The 27,486-nt window shown below is 37.8% G+C and overlaps 3 protein-coding genes across 9 annotated transcripts in view; all 3 read right to left on the bottom strand.

The window, feature by feature from the left end:
• Positions 1-226: 226 nt before the first annotated feature.
• On the bottom strand, positions 227-7,886 carry fbxo22 (F-box protein 22). The gene is made up of 7 exons (XM_055037100.1): positions 7,705-7,886; positions 7,344-7,476; positions 5,740-5,827; positions 4,974-5,072; positions 2,383-2,535; positions 2,138-2,303; positions 227-2,062 (listed from the first exon to the last, which is right to left on the bottom strand). Exons 1-7 carry the CDS (start codon positions 7,833-7,835, stop codon positions 1,669-1,671), a joined length of 1,164 nt encoding a protein of 387 aa, XP_054893075.1. The 5' UTR covers positions 7,836-7,886; the 3' UTR covers positions 227-1,668.
• A 1,272-nt stretch (positions 7,887-9,158) lies between these two features.
• On the bottom strand, positions 9,159-20,088 carry LOC129364155 (tropomyosin alpha-1 chain-like). 7 transcript variants are annotated; one of them, XM_055036612.1, is made up of 10 exons: positions 19,831-20,087; positions 19,416-19,541; positions 16,206-16,339; positions 15,546-15,663; positions 15,368-15,438; positions 15,207-15,282; positions 15,042-15,104; positions 14,734-14,803; positions 10,927-11,010; positions 9,159-9,812 (listed from the first exon to the last, which is right to left on the bottom strand). In XM_055036612.1, exons 1-9 carry the CDS (start codon positions 19,942-19,944, stop codon positions 10,937-10,939), a joined length of 846 nt encoding a protein of 281 aa, XP_054892587.1. In that variant the 5' UTR covers positions 19,945-20,087; the 3' UTR covers positions 9,159-9,812; positions 10,927-10,936. The 7 variants fall into 7 exon arrangements, with proteins under 7 accessions (XP_054892587.1, XP_054892586.1, XP_054892585.1 ...); XM_055036609.1 differs by lacking the exons at positions 9,159-9,812; positions 10,927-11,010 and adding exons at positions 12,098-12,520; positions 12,841-12,919 and having other exon boundaries at positions 19,831-20,083; XM_055036611.1 differs by having other exon boundaries at positions 9,159-11,010; positions 19,831-20,088.
• A 4,039-nt stretch (positions 20,089-24,127) lies between these two features.
• tln2a (talin 2a) overlaps positions 24,128-27,486 on the bottom strand; it is a 78,362-nt gene continuing 75,003 nt past the window's right edge. Inside the window, exons 57-58 of the mRNA XM_055036480.1 lie at positions 27,132-27,257; positions 24,128-26,586 (exon numbers count right to left, since the gene is read on the bottom strand). Coding sequence (XP_054892455.1) covers positions 26,458-26,586; positions 27,132-27,257 — 255 coding nt within the window. The 3' untranslated portion in view covers positions 24,128-26,457. The remainder of the gene's footprint in view (positions 26,587-27,131; positions 27,258-27,486) is intronic.

Genomic DNA, 27,486 nt, shown 5'->3' with positions numbered 1-27,486 from the left:
CTCATCGGGATCAGCCAGTCGATGGTTTAAGAGCGCATCCATCAATCTGAAGCGTCGCTGCTTCTTTTAAACACGCCTGGATGCGGGCTGCTGAGGATGGAAGAGGCTGACGCGCATCTTTAAAGGGAGTTTGACAAAATCTACCAATTCAAGATAGGCTATATGTTATAATAATGTCGAATGACTCGATTCCAAACAATATTAACAGTAGACTGACAGCATGTCTAATTTATTGTCTGTTTAAGGAAAATCTTATTGGGCACAAATAAGTCTGACAATAACCAAACTTTTTTTTTTTCTTTTATCTAATACAATTTATCTTCATATTTATTTCAAAAACTATACATGGTGTATTATATTACAGCTAAACAATGGACAAGAAATATTTTCTAGGAGAAAAAAGAAAAGATTTTGGATTTGTTTTAAATAGTTTTTTGTTACAATCACAGTTGCAGTTTCTTTTTTTTTTTTCACAATGACGCATCAGCAACGTTCAAGATAAAACAATCACCTGATAAAACATGTATATGAAGAAACTGAACCAATTAGCAACAAACTGTTCAACATTGGTTTAAAAAAAAAATAAACATCAAGATTAGTAAATTTTTAGAGGGCTGAATGCGCTGTTAGAAATGCTGTCCTATTTCTCCTAACTTTTTTCCACATTCTGTCAATCACAAACTTCAATGTATTTATTTAACATTTATGTGATACATAGACCAACACCAAGTAGTAAATAATTGTGAAGTGAAAATGAAAACTGCTTTATATATATTCCTTCATATTCGCAATTATTATGACCTTTTGTTGGTCTATAAACAAAATCCTAATTAAATATATTGTCACTAATCAAAATGTAAAAAGATTCAAGGTGTGAATCTAGGCACTGAAGAGACATCTTTAAAGCTGAGCACTTTCTACAACTTGTATCTGAAAATGAAAAAGAAACAGCCAAACTAAATATTCGGCATTCAGGGCAAATTATCATTTCAAATAATCTAACATGTAATGACCCAAAAACCCAAATACTGCTACCTCCCAAAACCCCCCCAAAAGTTGTTTGTTTTCCTCTGCCTAGAGCAGAAAACTTGAAAAAAGCCTAAGACTTCGTAAGCTGAGATAATACGACCAGCGTGCCAAGCTAACAGCTGGATGAATTAAACAGATGTATATATATAAAAAAAGAACAAAAAAAACCCAGAAATCTATGGGTTAACACTGGTGAGACTAAACTGTGTCAAACTTGCTTAAGCTTACCCTGATTTTGAGGAGGAAAAACAAACCAAATTTCTTTACCTCCATGAACAAAAAAGTGCAGCAACGGGGAAAAATATGTCTTCAGTGTGCGAGGAAGTTGGGGTGAAAGACATAAACATACTACTAACGCAAGCAGAATTTGTTGTCAGTATGTACACTCTGGGCAAATCCTTTCTTCTCAAAGTTTCCAAGACTTGAAACCTCCAAAGGTTTTGCCTTTACACCTTCATGGCCGAGGGGATTATTGTCCTGCTTTGTAAGCATCACTGGTGACATCCTTGGTGACACTTTGTACATAATGTCTGCTGCTCCAAGTTGTTGTTGACCCAAGTGTCATAACATGTCGACTTCTTTTCTCTTCGTGGACCGGTTCTTCGTGGACCAAGAACCGGTCCACGAACTGGTCACCAGTCAGCCAAAGTGGACCAGAGTCATGACGGTGGTGTATTCGTGCTGCAAGGTGTCGGAGTCGGAGTTGCAGAGGGTGTAGTCGTCTTTAACGATCCGGTCACAGCCGATCTCGCCGTTGCCAAACAGACCAAACAGCGGCGTATTGGGGAAGACCTTGTGAAAAGCGTCGGCCTCCACATTGTGCTGGTTGTGGTAGTAGTTCTGGCCCCTCCCCACGCAGGCAAACATGAAGCCCAGGGTGTTTCTTTCAGGAATCCTGGCTGCCTTTAGCCGTCGGACCGTGGCCTCCGCTTCCTTCGCGGTGCCAACGTCTTGGTCAAGGAGCACGGACGCCCCCTGAACTTTATGGCCACTCAGAGCCAGGCCAATCACACCGTATGATCCCTTGCTGCAGCTACAGAGATTGAGATGTTGAAAACTGTGCCATATGTATTAAATTGTCAAATCCACTGTGGAACCTTAAACTCACCAATCTCTGGGAGGAGAGAAGACGCCTTCCACTAGTCCTCCTGCAATTAAAGCCTTGCTGTTTGTCAGCGGCTCCAAGATCTGGCTGAGGAACCGTGCGCCTCCAGATTTATACGCTTCATAGATGAACATCACCACTACGCGTAGCTCTGGGTTGTCAACTAGTCCTAGAAAAAACAACAAGACAAAATATAAGAGGCTGCAGAGGATTGGATTTCTCTTAACTCATTGAACATCTGCACTCACCTGCTTCTTTCATGGCTGACAAAGAGATTGTTTTCTTGCAAAAGTGAAACGGCTTGATGTGAACACCATCAGTATTGGGGAGCATGACTGCAAAGCCTGCCTCCCCTTCCTGGTACTCCTTAGGAGCACCGGTCCACGAACCAGTCGGAGTTACTGTTAAAAAGGTGAAAACCATGCTGAGTGAATATACATGCTACATAATCTGCATTTTCCAAACTCCTTATTAGTCATCAAACTACTCATTCTAATAAAACATCACAAACAATTTTCTTTAATAGTGATCATTAAACTACATCTCAAAGTTCCACCTTATCAATTTTTATTTTTTCATTAAGTTACAAGCAAAACAAACCATGAAAACTTAAAATTCAAGAAAATAAATCCTTAACACTTTCATGCTGGCTTTTACAGTCTCTAAATCACCACCTACTGGAGTTTAGAGGAACTGCAGCAGCACGCTTTTATTACAGAAAGAAATACGAGTTTTAATTAAAAACAAAAAAATGAAACAACCACAAACTGACAACAAAAGTAATCAGTCCAGGATATGAATATGTTGCTATGGAAATTAGAGAACCGTAAGCCACCCTACAATAGATATAAAGGTTCAGAAGACAGATGGCCTCAATAATCACTCTGAAGCTTTTATTGAATAAGGATGTTAAATTAGGTTGTAAATTATTCCTGAGCCAAACTGTTGATGTACAGCCGAATTAGTAGAAAGAAAATACTAATTTGGAAAAGGATAAATGTTGCAAGTGCCTGCAATCCATTCCTATTCCCGCCTAGTTCCAGATTTAGCTTTTAACTAGTATTTGTATCCAGCTGTAAAACAGTGAGTAGTAAAGTTGCAACCTGGACCTCGTTAATCAGGCTCAACACAAAGATTTAATAGAGAAACAACCAATTTACCCACACAGTCACACAGCACCTTGATAAACTATTCATCTCAATCAAACTTTTCCATATTTTGTCATGCTGTAATCACAAACTTTGATGCATTTTATTTACTTACTTACTTATTTATCCATTATGTGATACGCCAACACAGAGAGGCACGTAAGTGTGAAGTGGAACAAAATTTAAACATTTCACAAACACTATAAAAAGTACTTGTACTCAACGTACCTTCCTCAATTTAGCCTGAATGCAATTGCACAACAAATTATGATGGTCACTCGCTCTAAATCTAAACATACACTGAAATTTGTGTGCCTTACTTTTATCAGCCCTTCGAGCCTCCTGCTACATTCCTAATGTAGTATTTGGTCTCATAGTTACTCTTTGTGACTATGGCAACACTGAAGTAAAGCCGAGATGTTTTAGATTAAAAAAAGGAAAGAAGGTAGAAGAAATTATAGAGGATGAAAACTGTCGACTGAATACGGAAAACGGCTTCAGCAGTTATTTTACACCAACTCATCCATCTCATCTCCTTCAACCATTTAAGCCAAGAAATCTAAACTAACTCTCTGCAACCAATAATAAAAGATGCATGATAAAACCACTTTTAAATATTAAAGCAACATGAATGAAGGTGGTCTGTTAAGTCTAGACTGCATCATCCTTGAGGTCTGGACTCATCAGCCCACATGAAATCCATGGAGCACCAGAATAAGAATATAGCCAGATAAAGTGATGCACCCATCACACTTGGGGTCATTAATAAAAGAGAGAGCAGTGGTGTGACTGAGGCCACTTCAGCTGGTTGTGAATATGTTAAGTAACACTGAATGGTCGAAAACCATTTGACCAAATATACTGCAAACTAAAATAAAGGTTTTGTCTTCTGATTGCGCTCTCATTTTACAAGCTGAAAATGCTGAGCTTCACCAGGTTTAAATTGTAGGAGTACTTTGAGCAACACTGCATAGAGATCTGCAACCAACCTTCTCAAGTTAAGGGTTTAAGCAGCAACCTTTGATCCATTTCCACAAAGACAGAAATTATGTCCTTGACAACATATAACTAATCAAAACTGAAGGTGGACTGCATATTGGATCATCAGATTGTGACTTTTTACTCCAAAGAGCTGCATTATGACATCACTTTGTTTTTATTTTGAATAAAGCGCTATTTGAGATGTTTTAAATCTCACTACACTGACAATTTATTTCAGCAGAATCAGTTAAACAGGCTGAGCCTGTTAGTCACCTATGGCTGCAATATTACAAAATGTCAGTGTTGTTACCATCAGCTCATGCAGCTATTAAACATGGCAGACAGAGAGCCTCATAAGCACATTCTCTGGAGGAAGGAGAACAACATTGATGGAGAATCGCTTCTCCAGGGGACTGTGATTTTAACGAGAAATGGGAGGCTCAGCAGTGGGGACAGTGGGCCATCGATCAGTGAGAGACACAGCAAGATGTGAGCCGTGAGCGGAGCTTTCCAAGCAGGCAGAATGCACTGGTCTTCTTATAGAGGTTAAACATAGTACAATCCATTTACATGTTTATAGTTCAGATTTACAACATTGATTAAACACAGTAGTGGAGAACTGTGGCAGGTTCAAATACATATTTTATATGCAAAAGAGTTAGTGTGTGATCCCTCCCCCACAGGTAAATAAAAAAGAGAGAAAAACTCACAGACTATGCCTGGTGTAGCGATGCCAACGATGTCACAGCCTTTGGGGAAGATCTGGTCCAGTTCTTCAGCTGTACTCATGCATTGACGACTCTTTTTTGCTTCAGTTTAGAAGAAGAAAAAGCATTGTAATCAAATTGATTCAGAACTTTCAATTATTTGGATTTAAAACTGGCATTAAAGAGGCATCAGATAAGAGTGAAATTGAATTTACAACATTGTGAGAATCTCGCATTTAAAAGATTAAAAGGCACCACTTTCTGCAGCTTCTGGGAAGCAAATATTGTATTGTTTGCTGCATTTGAATCTGAATGCATTAATTTTCACCAAAATACAACCTCAACATGCTGAGGGCCTAATGTAAATAAGGCAAATATTTTAAATCTGCATCTCGTCTTATTCCTTATCAGCTAAGCTACTAAAACTGCCACTCAACAAAGCTGACTTTATTAGGAAACAGTCCCAAAAACATATTCAGTTGTATGAAAAACATCGGAAGTAGCAAAATCACGTTTTTATGTCATACTTATGTAAAGTAAGAAGAAAAAGGGTGAAGTTGGCAACATACAGTAGACTACAGGGCTAATCAAAATTGCCAAATTGAAAACAGTAAACAAGAAGATAATTTTTTTTTTTGTAAGTTGCCAAAACAAAAAGTATAATGGTCCAAACAGTAAGAGACAAACATTACTGTATTCAAGAACATGTTCTCTACGAACAATAATAAAAACCTCCTGCTGAGTCACAGAGAAAATGATTACTACTGACCTTTGCTCTGTTCATAACAATAAGCTTGTCCAGTCAAGGCCTCACAGTCGACCATCATCAGGACTGTTTTAGGCAGGAGGAATACTTTCTGAAAACAACAGGAAAGAAATTACTGTTAAACTGATGAATAATGTTGGGATGCCTGAAGTAATTATAGCTGAAAGACAGCATCATTAATCTGTTGGTAACCTCTAAGTTACAGAACTGTGAAAAACTTCTAGGTGATTCATCATTTTACTCCATTTATCTTCCAAGAAGTCAAAGTTTTTAAGTAGCCCTAATCAATTTTAACCCAGGAACACATTTAATTCTCCTTAATGTGTCACTCTGCAACACATCTACTATACTCACTGCCTCATCAGATGGAGGACCATTGTCAAAAATAGTTAACATTTCACACACCCTCCATTTAATCTGACACGTCCTGTGGAGAATCTTCAGACGGATCCGTTCCAGAACTAACAGACTCATCATTTATAGAGCCATAAGTATGCAAAAATGTATAATCACTTGTATAATTTATTAGCTGCTTGATATCTGCCTCAATTGTGAAATAATGTACATATTACAGAGCGTCATAACATCTTAAACGGATATCAATACAATATTAATGTGCTTGATACATTACAAGCATATATACCACTTTGTGTACAATCAATATTCGGTCTTCAACCTCAATGCGGTAAGATTGAACAAAGTGACAAAGATGACACTGTCCAAGACGTGTAAGTTTACAGAAAGTGTTGGAAGCATCATAATGATGGATGAGAAACAGATCAGACAGAAAAATGTGGATATATTGCAACTGTGACCATCATTGCCACAATACTACAACTGCTGATGTTATCATCACAGTTGCATAAATTTATAATATTCTGCAGAACTTAATATGTTGAGGAGGTTTCAATATGCCAAGGTGTTGCACGTTGGAACAGGAATGAATCTAAAAGTTGCAAGAGAGTGGCTCTCAGTGACTGGAGTTCAATCATGAGGAAGACTGCAGACTTGACATTTCTTCACCAAACATGTGGAGATGGCCAAAACACCCAACAGGGTTGGTCTGTTATTGAGAGGAAGATGAGAAACATCAGAGGCATCAATGCAGAAAGCTGAATGCAACTTTTAAAGCAACCTGGGATTCCTTAACACCCAGGGTCTACTAAAGGCTGATCTGTGTTGCAACGATAGAGTTCCAACACAACAGTTAGTGCACATACTGGCTATGCTTAGAGTAAAATTACATTTTAGTTTTAAGAACCTCATTTTTAATTGATGTAAATAAACATTTGGTTTTCTGATAAAGTGCATTTGGGGTTGTCATTTCCGCTAAGCCATAATTATGAAAATAAACGTAATACGTCACTCTGTGTGCAGTTCAGTTTCACTTTCTGAATTGCTGAAATAAACTCATTTACCGATTGTTCTTCTAATTTAGCGACCTACCTGGACATTAACCAAGTTAAGGAGCAACACAGCAGCTATTACCGTGAGATTTCTTTTAAACCGACAAAAGAAGGTTCTTTGTTTTTTTTCCCTTTCCCTTTTCTCCTCTACTTCTCCTTTTCGGTTTATCTCCAGCCACACTTTTCAGTTTTGCGATTTACCTCCACTTCTTCAGCCAGGATGCTGCAGAATGAGTGAAGCTCCGTGGTGGAGGGTCCAGAGGCGGACACCCAGGTCAGATGCTGCTGAATCCGAAGCACTCTGCGGGCACAGTTCCTCCACAATCTGCACACACTGACAAGGACGCGCACATTCACCTGCTGCCCGGCCACAACCAAACAAAAAGAGCACGCTCCTCTGCTTACAATCTCAGCATCACTTTAATAACCAACTAACGATTTTTCTTTCTGGTTACTCTCCGGCTTACTTTTTTCTTTAAATAAATATTTTCTTCCTTTTTTTTTATTCAGGAGACTAAGGCTAGCCAAGATAACAGTTTAGCTTGTAAACATTTCCCATTACCTGGCGACCCGCAGAAGCGATTTGGTTGGTATGAACATGAGAACTCTCTCAACCACCTCGGCGACATTGCTGAGTACATATGCAGCCTTACTGTCTGGAAAAGGTTCGCAAAAATCCAGACTTTCACTCATATTTCAATATCCGACGGTCGCTTGTCCGGAACAGATAGGAACTTTTACCTCTGCACTTCCAAGGCTGTTGAACCCTCTTGTAAATTTACAATACCGCCCCAAGCGGCGCGGAGGGTAAAACGCACAGGCTTTTTCCATCCAGTCAACATCAGGGAGCCTAATGTCACAATTTTAAAAGTTATGTTAAAAGTTCTTACTTCTCCCCAAATTCTTTATTAGGATATATAATCCTTTTGTATTTTGCAGGACATCACAACATTTTGACTAACTATGCATTGTAAGCTATAACATTTAATTTGCACAGTGGCAATGGAGTGTCACGCAAACCATGTCCCTTTATCATTTCACAACCAGAAATCAGATATCTTTTCTGTCCCACACCATCGGACACAACTGTTTAATACCAAGTAAATACATAACTGATGTGTTTTTAAATATAAAATTGCAAAAGTATCCCATGCTTCTAGCTGCTACCTCTAAATAAAATTCAGTGCAAACAATTACAGACAGCGGTCACCTCATCACTAAGCAAGAGTCCATCTGAGCAAGGTAAGGTTATGAAACAATATCTGAAACTTTTGGAATCTCATTTCTTGTAGTAGTATTGTCAACCACATCTGGAATAAAAGTATGGTACAAAATAAATTGAAATCAAGACATGGCTTTCACCTAATCTGATAAGAGGTCAATTCAGCCATGAGACCCATAGTAACTCTGGAGGAAGGCCAGAAAGCCATAGCTCAGGTAGAGTAATATATGCTCCACAAATTTGTCCTTCATGAAGAGAAGGGAGTCTGCAAACACGTGAAATGAGGTAAATGTTACATTTGCAGGTACAGCCTTTCATAGTAATACTCATTACATATTCATACATTACAATGCCTCAAACTTAAAACCAAAACTGATGGGTAAAAAGTTGGGATTTGGCAAACTAAAGATGAAACACATAATAGATCAATTTAAAGCTATGTTAAGAGATTTGTCCTATAGAAAACTACAAAAAAAAAAAAAAATCATCCTGGAAGTCCTTTCTAGAAAAAGCCTGTGTAAAACGCAGGAAATGGCAATTTTTTTTCCCCATCCCCATTTATTCAACCCGTAAAGAAATCGTCAGAAAACATCTGTCAGACTGCACACGAACTGCTAAAGTTCTCAAACTAAAACAGGAAAACAATTTCTCCCTTTGCAATTAAGATTTTATATTTTGGTCCATCACAAAGTGCCCCCCAAAAAGGCCAATGAAGGTTGTGGATGCATCACCACATACATTTTCTGGTTTTGTTGCATGTTTTTTGTCAATGAACATACATAAAACAAGTAAGACCTGGTTCAATATTTTATTCTTACATTTCCAAGATAAAAATGTCTGGGAAAACAAGCAAATTAGCTTTCACGGGAGAAAATGTTAGAAATGGAACAGTGCACAAGTGTTTGCTTCACGTAGCTAAAGTCCTTAAATTTCAGAAGGAAAGAGATTAGACATTGAATGCAACTTTATAACAAAAGAAAAAAAAACTAACATACATGATCTTACAAAAGTACATATAATAAAAGTCCCTTTTATACAAGCTTGGCTTAAATTATGGCTTCATTCATAAAGACAATGTGCAGTATTTTCATCATCAAAAGTGCAAAGTCCCAACACATATGTAAACCATTGTCATGTACAGTGAACTTAAACAGGTCTTTGAACAGAACGTGCAATATAAACACTGTAGCTGAGCTGGAGCTCAATGCCTTTTCTGCTACTTCATACAGAGCGTGTGTCCTGTAGTCAACAATGCCAGAGGTACAGCTAAACACAGACCCACATGACCACCGTAGCAGCAGCAGCATGTGGGAGTCGGTCATTTAGAACATGTGAAGTCAGGTAGTGGAGAGGAACATAGCTGGGTCAAATATTAACCATCTCCAGTAGGGTCTGATCCATCATCTGCTTAATGCTCAGGCCCTCTTCTTTAGCACGTGTGAGTTTGTCTGTCAATACAACATCATATCAGTTTAGGACAACAGTGCAGAAAATATACATTGTTGAGGTTCTGGTGGACAGAAAACATACATGCTGATGAGCCAAGAATCAAAATCAATTTCACCTCCCGCCACACCTATTAAGTGTTTACCAAGTACATCTGAAAAGCTTCATGCTGTAAACTAGTACCAGAAACCCAAATTAATGAAACATTTGACAAGGTTTTACTCAAGCTATTGACAGAGATGAAGTCTAGACTGAAGTCAGTGCTTAACTTTTTAAAATAATTACAACTTTAAATAATTTTCTTTGAAATTAGGTTGTGAAACAAATCCATGACTGCTGAAATGCCACTTCAACCTTTCAGAGTCTAAAATCAAGCAAAAATAGAAACTTAATTTCTTTTTACTGCATGACAAATCACTTTGAGTTTGAAAAAAAAAAAAAAGCTGGAAGTGTATTTAATCAAATTTTCTAAGTGGTCTTAAATTTAATATTCTTAATTTTAGTACTTGGAAAGTCAGTCCAGTTCTCCACAGTGGGTCTTAAACTACATTCAGATACATGTTGAATGTGTTCATCCTTCTCAGTACACATTGGAGGTCTTAACTATGAAATAACTCAACCTAAAAGATTTGGTCTCAGCTGACTTTTTGTAGTTTGTTAGGGATCAAAAGTGAGAAGATTTTTCTTGAGCCACATCTTAAGTTAATCTACTATGTAGAAACCCTACTTGGTGTTTTATTTATTTTTAAGACTTCAATCTGGAGGTGAATTGCAAGTCTTAGTGGTTTTCTTGTTTAGAAGCTCCAACACAAGTCCAACTTCTATTGGGGCTTGTGCTACAAATGCTACATGTAGAAGTAACTCACTCCATTAGCTATGAGGCAGACCATGTCTAACCTGCAGTAAAATAAACAACTCACTAATTCAATGGGGAAAAAAAAGGAAAAAAAAACACATCACCATGATTATTTTCCGATTACCCATCTTTTAACATCCAAGTATACTGCAATTTGATTATATTTCTATGGTGTAGATGTGAATCTACCTGCTTAATCTAACAAGTCCACAATGCTCTCGGATTATGTTGACATAAAAATGTGTCAGCATAAAGCAAACCTTTTCCAGGTTAGGCCTCATTTAAGGCTACTCTCAGTTCATTGGTCAGAAGACGGTTTTTATCAAGCTGCTTGTATAGATGATCTTGACAGTCAGAAAGCAGTAAGGAAAAAAGGGAAAGAGACAGAAGACAAGTTAGTACATAAAGACAAAGTTAGTGGAGAAAGTTGGGTATAAAACTGTTAGTTTACTCCTGGTAACCTACAGACTTTATGACTTAGTTATTTTTTTCCCCACAATCGATTAAATGATGTATACCTCTAATTGGATTTTCTTTTTAACGAACACTGAAATCTTGAGACTTTCCAATAAATTTGTCTTTTTTTTCCTAGGTCCCTTGATATTCCACTCACTAACCTTAACCAAGACTAACTTAAAAGTTAGTCTTGCTTGCAAAGAATTGCTAAGTTCAACTGTATGACCAGGCTGTTTGAATGACCTGCACTCCAAAACTCACACACCTTTGACAGACTGAGCAGATGACCTCTCAACTGTGTTCAGGTAAAGCTTACATGCCATTTGGCATTTGTCTCCATATATATATATATATACACCCTTAGGAGGCAACACTAAATAAAACCAATCTCGACAGCAAATTAGGTAAAGTTAGATTTTTTGATCTAGTTTTTTATTGAGATTCAAATAAACATGTAAACAATTTAGCTTAAATTTTACTATGAGTATATTTTTCCTCTCAGACACCAAAATAAAATTCTCGAAACAAAGAAAACAGACTTGAACTTTATGGTCACAACTATAGATGCCTCCTGCCTAGTGGAGAGGAAAGTTAAGAATGACCTGTGTATATAGTCTAAAGCATTCTTAAATTTGCTCTCCAGTTCTGAAATGTGTCAAAACTGAAAGATTACCTTTGAGCCCTCAACACAAACAATTCATTTGATTTGATTTTTGAGATTAGTGAAACATATAAAAAGTTTGTATAATGATGATAACCTTGCAATCTCTTGATTACTTGGTGGGTCAAAACTTCCACCTCCATCAAGCAATAAACGGCACATGTAATGTCTTTGAATGAAACATTTAACTGTTTGAACTATTTTTAACACCAACTGGCTGAATATGATGTTAAAGCTCTTTTCTTAAACTGGCCCACTCATAGTTTCTTCTTAGAATTCACCAACTTCTGAATACAAACTGGAAACAGCTCCGATAGTGTTGAAAATGCTCCATTTACTTTAATAATAGTCAAACCAATAATATCAGGAGTTCCATGATCGTCCCCTCAAACAGAGAAATGAACAACAAATAGGGAAGGAGATACAGAGTTTAAGCTATCAAAATAAATTAAATAGTGAAGAAACAAAAAAGAACAAATAAAGAAAACAGAAAGGGAAAGATGGATCATAGACATAGATGAAAGATTGTTTATTTCACAGAAAGCAATATGGCTCAAAAATCTGTAAGACATGGAACAAGAGGTGCTGGCAGCAAAAGCCCGGTGTGCAGTCCTGGCAGGGCAATAAACAAATAGACAAAAAAAAAAAAAAAAAAAAGATATAGAAAGTCGGGCTGAGCTGCACAGGAGTGAAATGTTGTTCGACAAGCTTCCACAGTGAAGAGTGAAAAGGTTTAGCTGTGAAAACACAAAAGAACAGATGTTGGAGGGGAAAAAGAAAATAAGCAAAGCAAAAGAAACTTGGATGCAGGGAGGACTTGAAAGTTGGGAAATTAAATGCTGTTATGATGCAGGAGAGGGTAAGAAAGAAAAACTGGGAATCTCCAAAAAAAAAAACAATTTGCCTAATATAACCTATGGTGTTAGTAAAAAGGTTAAATCTAGGGCTAAAACTAGTTCACTGCAGTCAACATGCCACAAGGGGGAGCTACTAAGATGCCAGTTAGCCCTAGTGGGATCTAAAGCACAAATCAAAAACCAAGCATGTTGTAAATTACATGGATGTCATGTCGTTGAGAGCGTGGTCCAGCTCCTCGCTGATGGCCTTGTACTTCAGTTTCTGGGCATACAGCTCATCTACCAAATTGTAATTGTTATTAAGTGGCAGTGGATGGTGTAAAAACAAAAACAGAAAATATAAATGTCAGAGCATAGAAGCAAAAGTGAAAATAGAAATAGCTAAAAGAAACAAGGAGGTGCAGAAAAAAGGAGGGGTGAAGGAACAGCTGCTGATGTCGGGTCAAATTCCTGAGGAGTCGGAAAACCTGCTTCACATGTTCCGTGACCCTCTGATGAATGCCGAGGACTGAACAGTGGCAAACCACATCGTAGTGACAAATATTGCCAACATAAATAATGTCACGCTTATGCTTTTTTTCTTATGATCAACAACTCACCATGCAGACAGGCATGGAACATTTCCTGATACTACTGGAAATGTGGAAAAACCCTTAAAATAAATCAAACTTTTCCTTATTTTAGCTATATTTAGACTATAGGAAAACAAATACCAAATAATTGCATAACTAAAGCCTTCATGACAATTGTTGGCATGCTTTCCATAAATACTTTGTACTACACCTCCTCATTATTTTTGTAAATGGGAGACATCAATTAGTCTTGTTATAATAATTGAAAGTACGAAGATAGACCATTACATTCCTATTTACAGAAACTCTACTTTGTCCAGAGTTATGCGTTTTCACCTCTTCAGCTCAGCCCACAGGATGTCCTGCAGGAATTAGGTCTGGGAACTGAGATCAGTCACCACAGGAAATGTTGACTGCATGTGATTTGTCCATACAGCTTGGATTATGATATTCAATAACCTATTTTGAGTTTTCTGGTAGAGGGCAATTGATCATTCTCATTAAAATCTACCTGGTACATAAAGGCCACATAAAATCATGTTTCTAACAAGATTCTCAAAGCTTCTGCAAGATCCAACAGGCCCACAGTGTCACAGGTCCTCATGGTTTGTAAACAAATTTCAAGTTTAGGATGAACCCAGTTTCTAGTGTTAGCCCTGTCCTTTGCCCACCTGCTTGACACATATTACATGCCTTGTGAGGTGGTTGAGAGATGAGGGGGACAGCCTTCCATCACAAATGTAAACAGTCTGGTAAACTCAACTGGGATTTTAACAGGAACCATGAGTTGAATCCCATTGCACCTGTTGGCCCTCACTCTTGGCCCTTTGCACTTGTTTCTGTTTAGCAACGGAAGGATTTATAGCACTTTCAAGATTTGTAAACAAAAAAAGAATTTTTTTGTTTAAAAAATTTAGTAGAATTAGCAGCTTACACAAGACTTCCAGTATATTAAGTAAAATGTTTCTATGGTAAAAATGGACGAGAAGCAACAATGTATCGCTTCCCAAGGATTATTTTAACCACTACCTGAGTAGAGACTGAGATATTAAAATGCCATAAGATGGTAAAGAATGACTAATCCATCAACACTTGAGCCATTTTTTTTGGAGGATCAATAACTAGTTCCAAACATCTGTTGATCCGCGCACTCAAGACATGCACTCATATTCAGTGCTGGGTTTTTCTTATCACTTCTTGTGAATTTGCAACACTTCTACAAGACTGTTTTAATTTAACACCATCTTTACCAAGAGGCACCAACAAATTAGTTTGTGCCGAAAGTTGTACTGTGACCGATTCTGCATTCAGACTACAATCACAACCTTACAGCACCTTTGTCAAGCACTGAAGTGCATTAGCATCTTTCAGAGACAAATATTCATTTTACTTTGATTTAAAGTCTCAGCAGCTACAGCTTATGCTGTTCACTTGACCACATGAATAAGTAGAAATCCCTTTAATTTTAATCAAGCACAAGTCATTTTAGGCAAATGAAGAGTGAAAGTAAAGTAGTCATACCCTCCAGGTCGTCGATGGTTTTCTCGAGCTTGGCAACTGATCTTTCAGCGAACTCAGCACGAGTCTCAGCCTGAGCGGAGCAACACAGCAACATCAGCAAACCGCCATTAAGAGCTTTACATTAACAACTGAAGCCTTAATGGGCTGAAATTAAAAGTGCTAAGTAAGCAATTGTTAAAAAGCAGCCAGTAAGGCAGACCTTTTTGTAAAATGTCAAATCGAGGACAATATAGGATGAACGAAACAGAAATATTTTCTAAACTGTTACACATGCAGAGATGAATTCAGCACAACTGCAGCTCACTCACCTCCTTCAGCTTGTCTGTGAGAACCTTGATCTCCTCCTCGTACTTGTCCTCCTTCTGTGAGTACTGTCGTTACAAACAAAGACTGAAATCAGAAAACCTGCAGGACTCATCATGTCCCCTACGAGTTTACATTAAGATGTCATCAAACCTAATTAATCGGCCTACCTTCTCTGCCTGGGCCTCCAGAGACTTCAAGTTGTTCTGCACGGTCTTCAGCTCCTCCTCCAGCTCAGAGCATTTACTGCATAGTGTCAGCAAAGAACAAAGTACATTGTAAATCCTATTTAAGTTGTCACCAAGAACAAATGGAGGAAGGGGGATGCTACCTCTCGGACAGCTCGGCACGCTCCTCTGTACGTTCCAGGTCGCTCTCAATGATCACCAGCTTACGGGCCACCTGCAATCACAGCACGACGTTCTTTCACCAAACGGATCCAAAATGCTTTTATGCTTCTACTGTGAACATGAAGGCAGTAAAGTCCAGTAAAGAGCTGAGAAACTCACCTCCTCATATTTGCGGTCGGCCTCCTCAGCGATGTGTTTGGCCTCTTTCAGCTGGATCTCCTGCAGCTCCATCTTCTCCTCGTCCTTCATTGCTCGGTTCTCAATGACTTTCATGCCTCTGAATGGAAGAAAGAAAAAAATAAACCTTTTTTAACAGGTTTCAAATACTGGGCATATTCATTATTCTGAAAATAAAAGAAAGTGATCCAGAGAATCCAACAATAAGACAAGAAATTCACAAAACATAAGACCTTAAGAATTAGCATAGTCAAAAAGAATGTTTAACATGAATATGCAGTGATTTATTTCTAATAGAGCTTTTTCCTGACCCATGCATGTTTTCAGTTGTCTGTGTTGAGATTTGATTCAAAATTTTTATTTTAAAGCAACACAATATGTCAAAGTAATGGTTTTGGATTAAACAACAAGAAATTTAAAAAAAAATACAATGTATCAAAGTTTGTTTCTAACCATCTGTTTTTCTAATGAAACAAAAAACCTGCATCATTGCACATTCTGCTGGCTGATCAAAAAATGGAAACTCCCTTAATTCGAGTACTTGGTCAACCAATCCACCTTTTTTAGTTTTTGACTCAGATCTTTTTTTTTTTTAAATAATGACCTTTGTATTTGAACAGGAGAGAGATGTTGACCACCCACCTCTCGCTCTCATCGGCAGCCTTCTCAGCCTCCTCCAGCTTGGTGAGCGCTGTGGCCAGACGCTCCTGAGCTCGGTCCAGCTCCTCTTCAACCAGCTGGATGCGTCTGTTCAGGGAAGCTACATCACCCTCAGCCTTGGAGAGAGCAACACAACCAAAATCAGATCAAGTTTATTGGTCAAGCACTGATAAATCAGGTCTGTGTTGGAAAACAAGAGGAGCTTCTCTAGGAGCAAGTGGGGAAGGAATGTTAAGGTGCATTATGCAGATTCTGGAGTCTGGTTAGGGAATAAAACTGCATTTATGTCATTATAAATTGACGTTTTAGCAATGTGCATGAAGAAAATGCTACATAATTTTGTAAACTACACAATTCCTACTCGACCAATAAGTAAAACAAGGCTTAGTTGAGGATAAAGGCACCTCCCCATACTTAAACGAGCTGGTGGCACCGTCAGTGAGGGTTTTATCTCCCTCAGAGGACCTGCTCTCACGTCAGCCTTTCATTACCGGAGCGGCCGCCAGTTTATCCGGAGCGCTCAGGGTGGTGTCCCTTCCAGACACCATCCTGTCCTCACCTCCGACGCTGAGCCACTGAGCTCAGACTCATTGGCTCGATACCCACTGGGCACAGCTCGAACAGGAACCGCGGGGTGTTGGGCCTCGCGGCCACGCTTTTTGACCAGCTTTGCACCTAATGCCTCCCGCAGCCAAGAGCCTTAATTGCCTTAAATCATTAGCAGCTTACAGCTTCCCTCGCGCTCCTCTCCTGGTTCCGTTCCCGCTGCAACAACGATGCCCGTTCCTCCGCCGAGTCGGCCTGCTCCTGCAGCGACTTGATTTTCTTCTTCACGGCTTCCAGGGAGCTTCCACCGGCCATTGTTTCGCTTTGTCGTTTAATTTTGCCTGAGCTAAGCTAGTTTTCTCCCGGCTGTGCGCTGGCCGCCTCGCCCGCTGTTGGGGATGCTTCGCGTTTGATCCCTGCCCCCACCGCCTTTAATCAACCACTGATGAGGATTGGGACGTGCCACCAGCCCCGGAAGTAACTCATTTCACCCGCAAACCATAAAACGCGTCCACCGAATAAAAGATAAATTTTATGGATTGTTCTTGTGTCGTCTTCAGTTGTGGTTTTGTGTGGTTTGTTGTGGATTTGTGGAGATATAGATTCAAATAATTGTGTTGCGATTTGACTTGCATCCCTGAATCTTAAATTGAGCCAGTCCCATCAAGATCATAGCCCAGACATCACAGTTTACTCCTGCACTGTTAATTGACTTAATTTGACATCTAAATAAGGACAGCAATGTTTACGAAATCTTTCGGTGCATTTTTCCTTTATGCATATTTTTCTGTCAATTATGCCGAGGCATAAAAATTGCAATAATAAGTAAACACTGACACACACACACATACACACACACACACACACACACACACACACACACACACAACACACACACACACACACACATATATATATATATATAAATATATAAATTTTAGCATTGTAATGTATTGTTGTGTTTACTATCTTCCTTTTTGTGTTGCCATACTGCAATTTCCAGTAGTGATTACAAAAATTACCACAATTACCAGCCCAGACAAGAGTAGAAGAAAGGATATTATTAGCTTTAAATTACAATTGAATTTAACATACATTTCAAGCCATGAAGCTATTTCCCCATAGCTCTTAATGTGTACGTTTGCAATGCATTTGTCAAATCTTCTGTGTGACTTTAATTTCTGGAATAGACTTTTTGGGCTGGTCTTGTACATTGAGTGAAAGATGGGTATATAATAAAAATATTTCTGTTAAACACATGTTTTAATTTGCTCTAATACTGTTTGCTCTAATACTGTTGATGGTAATTCAGTGATAATCTTAATCTGAGTGAGCCTGGGCTCTCTGTGTGCTATGGTTCCATTCACCCATCATTGAGCATTTTGCTCTTGACTGTTCAAACTCTGTATTTTAACAACAAAACAACAAAAATATTGTTCATAGCGCAACACAATAAGGAAATGAGAGTGATCCGTAAACTTGGAGATGACAACTCTGTCCAGTTATTTACATAACTGGACAAATATGCAAAAAGTGTTGATTTCTCTTGAAAACAATATGTTTCAGCCTAACAACATTTTTTCCTGCAAATTGCTGCAGTACTTTCAAGAACAAAACAGAGCCAGTATTTATTAAAGTGTCATCTAACATATAACAACTGATACATGATGTCCACTGTAATTGTACGAACTCTCATGAAATCAGTTCTTCCAAATTTTACAATTACAGTGGTCCTTAGTTGTTGATATTGCATTTAATATCAACAATTAAATGCAATGTCAACAAATTTGCATTTAATTGCTATACACATATATATATATATATATATATATATATATATATATATATATATATATATATATATATATATATATATATAGAGAGAGAGAGAGAGAGAGAGAGAGAAATAATTAACTCTGATTTCGATGTAGCTTCATTTGTATATCTGATTTGCCAAATGTACAAAAGAAAGTATTTTAGTGTTCTAAGACACCAAAAAAAACAGGCAAAATACTTTCTGTTAATTTTCTTATTAACTGAATTTTTTCTACATTAAGTTATTTATTTATTTATTTATTTATTATTTATTTAGAAGAAAACAGAAACTTCATAGAACATTTGCTAAATATTTCATTGTTATTGGTCACCTAATTGGTCAGTTTACTCTAAGCTGATTAGAATAAACTTAGGTTTAATCTAAACCTAAGTTTAGAATATCTTTGACCAAAGTGCTGTTTTATGAGCTTTTTTACTGAACATGGCATAGGTTAATTGACTAAACATTAAACCAAATTAACAGTTTTGATCCAGCTGAGTAGGGCTGACCTTGGGTGTGCCAACTGATCCCAGAAACACCACAAATATATCAAGGATTTTTTCAGTCCATGTGCCTGTAAAAAAGCGTGACTGAAACTGGATACTGGCAATAACATTCATCCAAATGGCACAACAGTTAGCCTGTGAACTGTGACATTACCATATCCAGCACAAGGGCTAAATTTACCGGCACCCTTGTATTCCTCATATGCAACCTATGCATAGGTGTATTTTGTAACATGTTACTCTGGTACCTCAGAATTAGCATCAATCTGCATGGGGAGTTGCATTATTTTACTGAAATTGTTTCTCCCCTCAGTTCAAACTCACATCTGTGGCTTTCTTCTCAGCAAGCTCCAGTTTCTCCTGAGCATCCTTCAGGGCCTCAGAGTATTTGTCCAACTCATCCTCAGTGGCCTTCAGCTTCTTCTGCAGTGCTACCAGGTCATCCTCGAGCTGGTGCACAGAGAAACCAGTATCGTTTGCTTTAAGCAATCACAAAATTCAAAGAAATTGTTCTTGTTGTGCTCCAAAGACATTTTATCTTGTTGTCTAACTTTATATAACAGCCTCAGTTCTTATAAAATTCAGCTGTTCTCTACATATTCCATTCATAAAATTATAATATGACAGAAAATAATAATAACATGAAAGATTCTTATGTCTTGATCCTATACATGAGAACACATGACTGCACAGGCACAATAGTACAAAACACAAGAACAGATTTAAACCAGACACCTACCTGTTTGCTTCTGTCCTCAGATGCTTTCTTGTCTGACTCGGCCTGCTCAGCTCTGTCCAAGGCATTCTCCTTGTCAAGCTTGAGCATCTGCATCTTCTTCTTGATAGCATCCATGGCTGCTTAGTGTTTGCACTGGCTGCAAATCTGTGAACCCGAATAGAAAAGATGGGAGCGTCTGAACCACACTGAACACCAAGCTGGAGTGTGAAGTCGCAGAGCCTGTTGAGAGTCAAATAAGTCAGATACTGGACACCCAATGCTTTTTTGGAAAGGGCTGCAGCTGTTGACCAACACGGGCCCTTTGTTTTTACTCAAATCTCTGCACCGATTCGCTCTCCCAGGACATTTGACCACTTGTATGACTATACATGGGGTGCAGGCGTCAGAGAGGAACCCTCCCACTTCCACACCTCTCAGCAAGACGTCCTCTCCTATTTCTATCACCCTCCAAGAGGAAGAGGAGTGTCAAAAGGTAGTTGTGCTCCAAGAGAGGCTACTTTGGAGATAATCTTCACTCAGTTATCACTTAGAAAGATGAAGCAAAAACACTGAGATAAGAAAACAAACTGATCACAAACATTTGTTGAATAATTTTCTATTTGCTCTTATAAAAAAAATAATTTGAATATTTGCTACCTTGTTCATTCAGACATCTGTTCCGATAAATTACTTTAGCATTTCAAGCATGACAACTATTCACACACAACACACAGAGGTGATTGGATAAGCCCCTGTGAAATCCCCTCTCACTCTGAGGCATGTCATGTTAGCCGGAGCGGCTTGCTCATCCTCCACTGATCATTTCAGCAGCTCCCTTACACATAGCTCAACACCGAGGCAGCAATCACAGAGGATCAATCGTACGACCAAACCGTTGAGCTTGTCCACCTTCTGTGGTGGATTAAGGATTCCTCAGAGTTCTGTCACAAATGGGCTTGAGGGAAAGCGTTGGTATTTGTGGGGGACAAAAGAGAAGCTTTGGCATTTTAAACAACTCCCACTGTCACAGTTCTGAGCCACAGTCGCTGATGTCACCCACAGCCTGCTGTTAAGACAAGTGAATGGTTTTGCACATATTGACAGCAAAATAAGAGAAGAAGAAATATGTCTTTACTAAAAAGTATTATCTTCAGTTTTGCGTACTTGTCTGAAAAATAACTCAGGCTATTCCTTCATGCTATTCTTCCATTGGCCTTTATGATCTGCATGTGTTTTGTTGAGAGTGTATTTTAGGATCTGATGAACTGTGTGCCACCTGTTGGACACCATCCAGGCCTCCTAAAGTTCTATTAAAAATATATATATTTGTTCCATTAGAGATTTCTTCTATTTTTCTTTTTGTCATCAGGTTTAAATATTTAAGACTATCAAATGAATGTAAATGTAAAGAAAAAAGAAAGATTCAAATAATAATTTCATTTATAAAGGGCAGAGAGTTGACCAGAACCAACTGGGCTCTATTTCAAAAAGTTATTGCCCTTGTAATGAATCAGAAATTAAATGTAATAAATTACATATTTTTTTGGAAAGATGGCTACAATTTCACCCCCACGCCCAGGTAGGATTTCCGTCAGAACTGCAGAATCAATAAATCACATATGGTTGGCTTGTCTGAAACATGTAATAAAAACTCAGAGAGCAGATGAGAAACAGTAACTAACTTTTATCAGTCTGCGGAGGGTCACAGAGCAAGTAAGTAAAACTTTGATGATGTAATACCTTTCAAGATATTGATCACAAAATGCAGTGAACAAAAAAACTAACATCTTTTTACAATCAATTAAAATTAATTTTACAATCAATTAAAATTAATTGCAAAAAGATGAGTTTTTAGTTGGAGGGGTGTCTTGGTACACTCACGGTTAAACTAGCACAGCATTTCAGAAAAGCATATGACAGTCAAACATGGTAGTGGTAGTGTAATTGCTTGGGCTGTTGAGCTACTTCAGGACCTGAATGACTGGCCTTAATTGATGGAAAGATAAATGATGTGCTACATAAGAAAATCCTGTGGGCGAATTCCTGCGTGTCAGTTTGTGACCTTAAGTTTGAACACGAGGAACAGATGAAATAAAAGACTCATGCTGCTGATCTTTTTAAGGTTGCTTGTACCCTACTCTCTATTTTATTTCCTGGTGGTCTGGTGTGTGCAACGTCTTTTCCCGTGAAGCTTTTTTGAGCCAGTCAGCTGTCACCATGTTGTCATCCTGCCATGTGTTTTATGGAGCCCTTAGCAGCCAGTCACGCATGCCAGTCATAGTAAGAGATCAGACAGCCTCAGGGCACAATCCGTGTCACCCATAGACTCTGAATAAATGAAGAGACAAAGATCATCACGTTGTACCTGTCCAGCAAATGATAACTTTGACTGATTGGATCAGGCGTTTGATTCAGAACAAAACACTTCCATTAATACTGAATTTAAAGATTAAGAGATAACACTAAGGAGCTATTGATTCAGAATAGATCGTCATGGATCTAGCAAACATTTAGAAGCTGGGCTTCTTCTATGAATATTAAAGAGACAGCTTATTCAACAAAATGTGAAATGAAATGAATAAAACATACAATATAGGCAAAAACAGGTAAATGGATTACCTGGAACTACCCCTCAGTATTCTTTGAATTTCCAATCATAATAATATATTAATGCTTTGAGTCAGAAGTGAGATGTTGAAGCTTTTGAAATTTGACAAAACAAGTGTTATGCGTTAATTGTTGGAGATTATGCATTTCAAGATTGTTTTCTGTTTCTTTGATTGTGTTTGTTTGTGGTGTTTCCAAACATATTATTACATTCTTTAAGGTTCTTATTTTATTTTTTAGGTTGCCTATCGAACCATTTGAGCCAGCGCTTACACTGTATTGCCCAAGTAAGTTCAATTGAACTTTTCACAGTTCATCACATTAAAAACACAACTTTCAACATATTATGAGATTTTATGCACTAAGCCAACAAAGGTTATTGTTTTCTAATTTTCATTTGAAATAGTGTGATATACATTTGTATTCAAACACATTTATTCTGATATCCAGAAGTCACCTACATAGCACATCTACATAAATCCACCTGTGTATAATTTAATGTGATATATGGATAGTATAATGTTGAAGGATATTTCATTTTGAATTTTTAAAAAGTATTTAAAATTTTATGGAGGATTAAAGTTGAGGTTCCAAATTTTCATCTTAACACTTTTCTTTACAACATGTACAGTAGGTGAGATCTCACTAAACTATCAACATGCACAAATTAAGTGCATAGTACTTTCTGGATGTCACAAGTCCATCAGGTTAGCAGGTGAGACCCCTTGAAAATTTTTTAAATATTTCAGAACTGTAACAAAATGGAGAAAAAAAATGCCTCCATGTTACAACAGGTGTTTTAGTCGCATGAAAGTACCAGCATCACCATGTAATCTGCTGTCGTCATCAGTAACAGTATCGGCCCTCTGACTTTTATTAGAATTAGATTTAGAACAGGAAAATACTAGATGAGATGCCTTCTATCTGCTGCCAGTCAACATTAAATTCAATGCCATCGTTAATTTAGCCAAGTTCTTCTTCCTTCGTCTGAGCCAAGTCAAAGTAGCAAAGAAACTGGATTTAAGTAATTTCAGTAAGCATTTTCAGAATTGCTGATTTGAGTAAATATCAGAGGATGGAAGGCAGATTTGAACTCCGTCCCAGGAGCAGCTGTGCCGCTGAAATTGACGTCGCCTCCTTGGATTTTAGTGCCGGACAGATTTAGCACGAGTCTCGGTACATAGTCTGGACTCAACATATCCCTTTAAATTTGTGCTGACTCAGAAATGCTATCTTGCCTTGTGAATAAAAAGGGAACCTTGTTTTCCTGGCAGAACTGACCTCTCTTGCTTTTCCTCAGAAGACCTTGACTCGGCCTGAGTCAAGTCAGTGTGTTGCTGATGTAGAGAGAAAATTATTCCAAATGTATCTGTAAAAACAAACTGTTCAAACTAGCAGTATTAAAAGTATTTCACAAGCAAAAGTTACATAAGAATGACAAGAGAAAATCCCAGCTGAGTCTTTATGGTCCTGGAATCTCAACCAGAAAAGCAGAAATCTGATTTAAATCAGAAAATCTATTTTTACTGATAGAAAATAAAATAAAAGTAGTCATTTGTATAGGACCCAATTTTGGTGATTGCTAGGAGACTTCAGCAATCACCAGGTAAGTTTGTTGTGTCATATCCTTTTCAGATTGAACAGCACTCTTCCATATGTAGAAAATTTCCACAGAAATGCTGGTGACTCAAAAAAAAAAACATGCAAAACATCATTTACATTGAAATGCTTTATTTTCATTGAATACAAAAAATAAGTTTTATTGAGGCCAGATATTCTCAGTATCCTAATTTATCATTCATCTTTAGTGTGGCAACCTTTTAATTTAATTACTTTTACGGTAGTGGGAACACTTCTATTACTCCACACAGCAATGAAACAGTGACAGATATATTGAAATATTCCTATCACATTTATCTTTCAAAGTATCTTAAAAGCACAAGAAAAAAAAAATACCTCATCCATAAAATGTCGGGGACTTCATTACACACAAAGCATATGGGATGAAACACTTGTTTCTGGTGAGTGTTTTAGTTCAGAAGCACTGTGGTTACATGCCCATAAAATTCAGTACAAAAATGTATTCATATGTAATATAATACATTTTAAACTTCAAACACATTTTATTTTCTGACTGGCAGACAGTCCATTTGTGACACCCCACCCCCAGAAAAGGCTTTACAAGTGGCAGAGAGGAGAGATAAAGGAGGCGCAGTTGTTTCAGCACTTAAAGGAACAGCATGTTAAAATACCACAGACAGGAACCGACGTTTCCGAGCAAAAACTTGTCTTCTACGTGAAGCTGTCGCTGCAGCAGCAGACGTTGTATGAGTAAACGACTAAGGCACTAATAATAATAACACTATAGACTGAACTGATAAGCGGTGGATGCTCCCCATCTCTTTCAAAATGTCCACACACACACAGGTCATAATGCCAGACATCAACTGAAACAAAAGTCAACTTAGAAAAACACACTGCTTTACATGCTGCAGGATTCAGTGTTGCTATGTGGAGGCGTGAATTACTCCTAAAGCATAAAGCCTTGCATCCTCACCTAAGACCTAAACTTACAGTGTAGGGTAATATCTAACTGAATAATGGCCTCTACAATAAGACGAGGGAAAGGTTCGATGGCATCACAGTCAAACGCTGTAAACATAACTTGTTCTGCTCGTTGCTTAAAGTTGCGGCGCGGCAACAAAAATCAAGACAAAACTTTGTGATTATCTTTGCACTTGCTTCACTTTTGCTTTCTCTCAGCAGTCAAATGTTTGAGAGAGTTAACTGATCGCAACAATTTTTGTTGCTGAATTCGACCAAAAGAAATACCAGGCAGTGAAGATATTGCTTTAGAAATTGTCATTAAGTAACTCTCGAAGAGTCAGCTACTGTGCTCTCAAAAAAAAAAAAAAAAAAAAAAAAAAAAAATCAACACGTTAATATACTTTTTCATAAGTGTAGTCTCAAATTTCTTTGTACAACTGCCAGGTTACAAAAATCATTGAAATATTTATTTACTTAAAAAACACATTTCACTTTCTGCACAGCATGAACGTAACCAATGCTGCCCCCTAAAGCACCTGTTATGTTATTGCATTGTTCAGAATTTCATTGCCTAGAAGGATGAGCAATTAAAAAACATGTTTTATGGTTTGGGAAAATATCTGACACCCTTCTTGGAAGCCACACAATCCTCCGCTGTTGGTTGCTATAAACTCAGACCATATCTGAAAATAGACCCCTCCCAGGTAAAATTACCCTACCGTAATAAATAATCTCTGTGATGTCATGTTCTCCTGTGCAGAAGAAAAAAAACATTCACAATGTAACAGTGGTTGCACCAAAAGAAAACATATTCATAGTGTCTTTGAGAAGTCAGTAAAATGTGTTGCATCTTCATGTGTTTTGCCTAAAGAGATTAGAAATATCAGGAAGAAGAATGAAGGGAAAACATATTCATATGACTGGATTATCTTACTTCACATTATGGTTACTGACCACTGAATTAAAGCAGAGCGCTTCACATGATTCACACAGACGTTAAGGTGCATCTGGAGCATAAAGGCCAACATTCACACAGTCAGAGTACCAAGCTGAAATGTTTTGGGGAGTTTTTTTTTTTTTTTTTTGCTTTCAGATTCATGTGTTTATATGGCTAAGCGATACAAGCAGCAGTACAATCAGTTCTTCATTTGAAAGCTTGTGCAATGGAGCTGCAAGCGGAAATGGAAAACAAAAGCTTATTGGGTGAAATGTGAGCGGTGCTGTTTGTCCGAGGGATGTCACATTCTGGGTTAAGTAGTTATTACAGACAATATAAGAGAGGACTAAGTTCTGTCAGGTCAGCACAATCTTTATGTTGTTTGCAGGAAGTAGTTGACTCCACACAGTAGTATTTTAAACCCACTTGTAGCTATTTAAGATCTTTTCATGCGATGAAGTCTTTCAAGAACCGGTCACAGAAGTAACTGTGACCGGGCCGTACACCTGTCCAGGTTTGCCACAACAAACACAGATGTGCTCATCACACAGCAGGTATCAGTTGGCGTCTTCTCGTAGCTCGCTTGGCAGAAACTTGTACTGCTGCTGCCTGATCTGAGCCAGCTTCTTCCTGGCGTCCTCCAGTTCCCGCTCTTTCCGCAGCATCTCCTCCTGGGCTGCAATGATCTGCGCAGTTGGTACAGAAATTGTTTGGGTTTTTTTTAGTACGCATCTCAGCAGAAGGTTACACATCCATAAATAAACTGGAATTGCTACAAAGTTGAGAACAAATCCCTTAAGGTATTTTTTTCTTTACATTGTCACATTTGAATGATAGTGAACAAAAATTCCCACAATTGTAGAAGTAAAATAACACTTACTCTACTGAAATAGAGTAAAGAAATAAATACATGTCAAGCTAAGATGTATTTAGCTCTGACCTTTTGGTCATTATATGACCAAAAGGTCAGACCAAAAAGTCTATTGCACTTGGCTGGAGGTTATAGTTTGTCTCTCAACACCTCTTGAATAATTTTTGTAGTATTAATACTATAAAAGAGCACAATAACAGATTATAATAATAATAATAAAACTTGATCATTGTTTTTTTTAAATTTTTTATTTATTTATTTTTTTACAACAAATTAGTCTCTCATGCTTGGTTTGCAATAATATTAACATTCTATAACATGTATGTAGCAACTAGAAAGACATGACATTTAAATCATTACCTGTGCTATTCCACCCACAAACTTTGTCTTGACAACCACATTGTCCTCATCCGCTTTGTCAAAAGCTGCTTTCTGAGCCGCCCGGACCAAATTGTCTGATGCCTTTTTAACTGCATTCCCGGCAACCTGTGGAGCAAAAGGAGAAAAACAGTTTAAATGGAAAATTGTTCATACAAACTGCTTTATGTTAATACATTAATGGCATTGCAAGTCAAAAAAGAGAAATAATGTCCCATTTGAGAAATGCACTTTTCAGCAGTAAGTGTGAGCTGCTGAAAATGGAAGAGACTATTCCTCTATTTAGTTCAAACATCTTTGAACCAAGATGTTTTTCTAACAACCAGGAAACAAATGG

Source organism: Poeciliopsis prolifica, unplaced genomic scaffold, assembly GCF_027474105.1.
Source record: "Poeciliopsis prolifica strain line A6 unplaced genomic scaffold, Auburn_PproV2 SCAFFOLD011, whole genome shotgun sequence".
NCBI lineage: Eukaryota > Metazoa > Chordata > Actinopteri > Cyprinodontiformes > Poeciliidae > Poeciliopsis > Poeciliopsis prolifica.
This window is presented reverse-complemented; position numbering and strand designations above follow the sequence as displayed.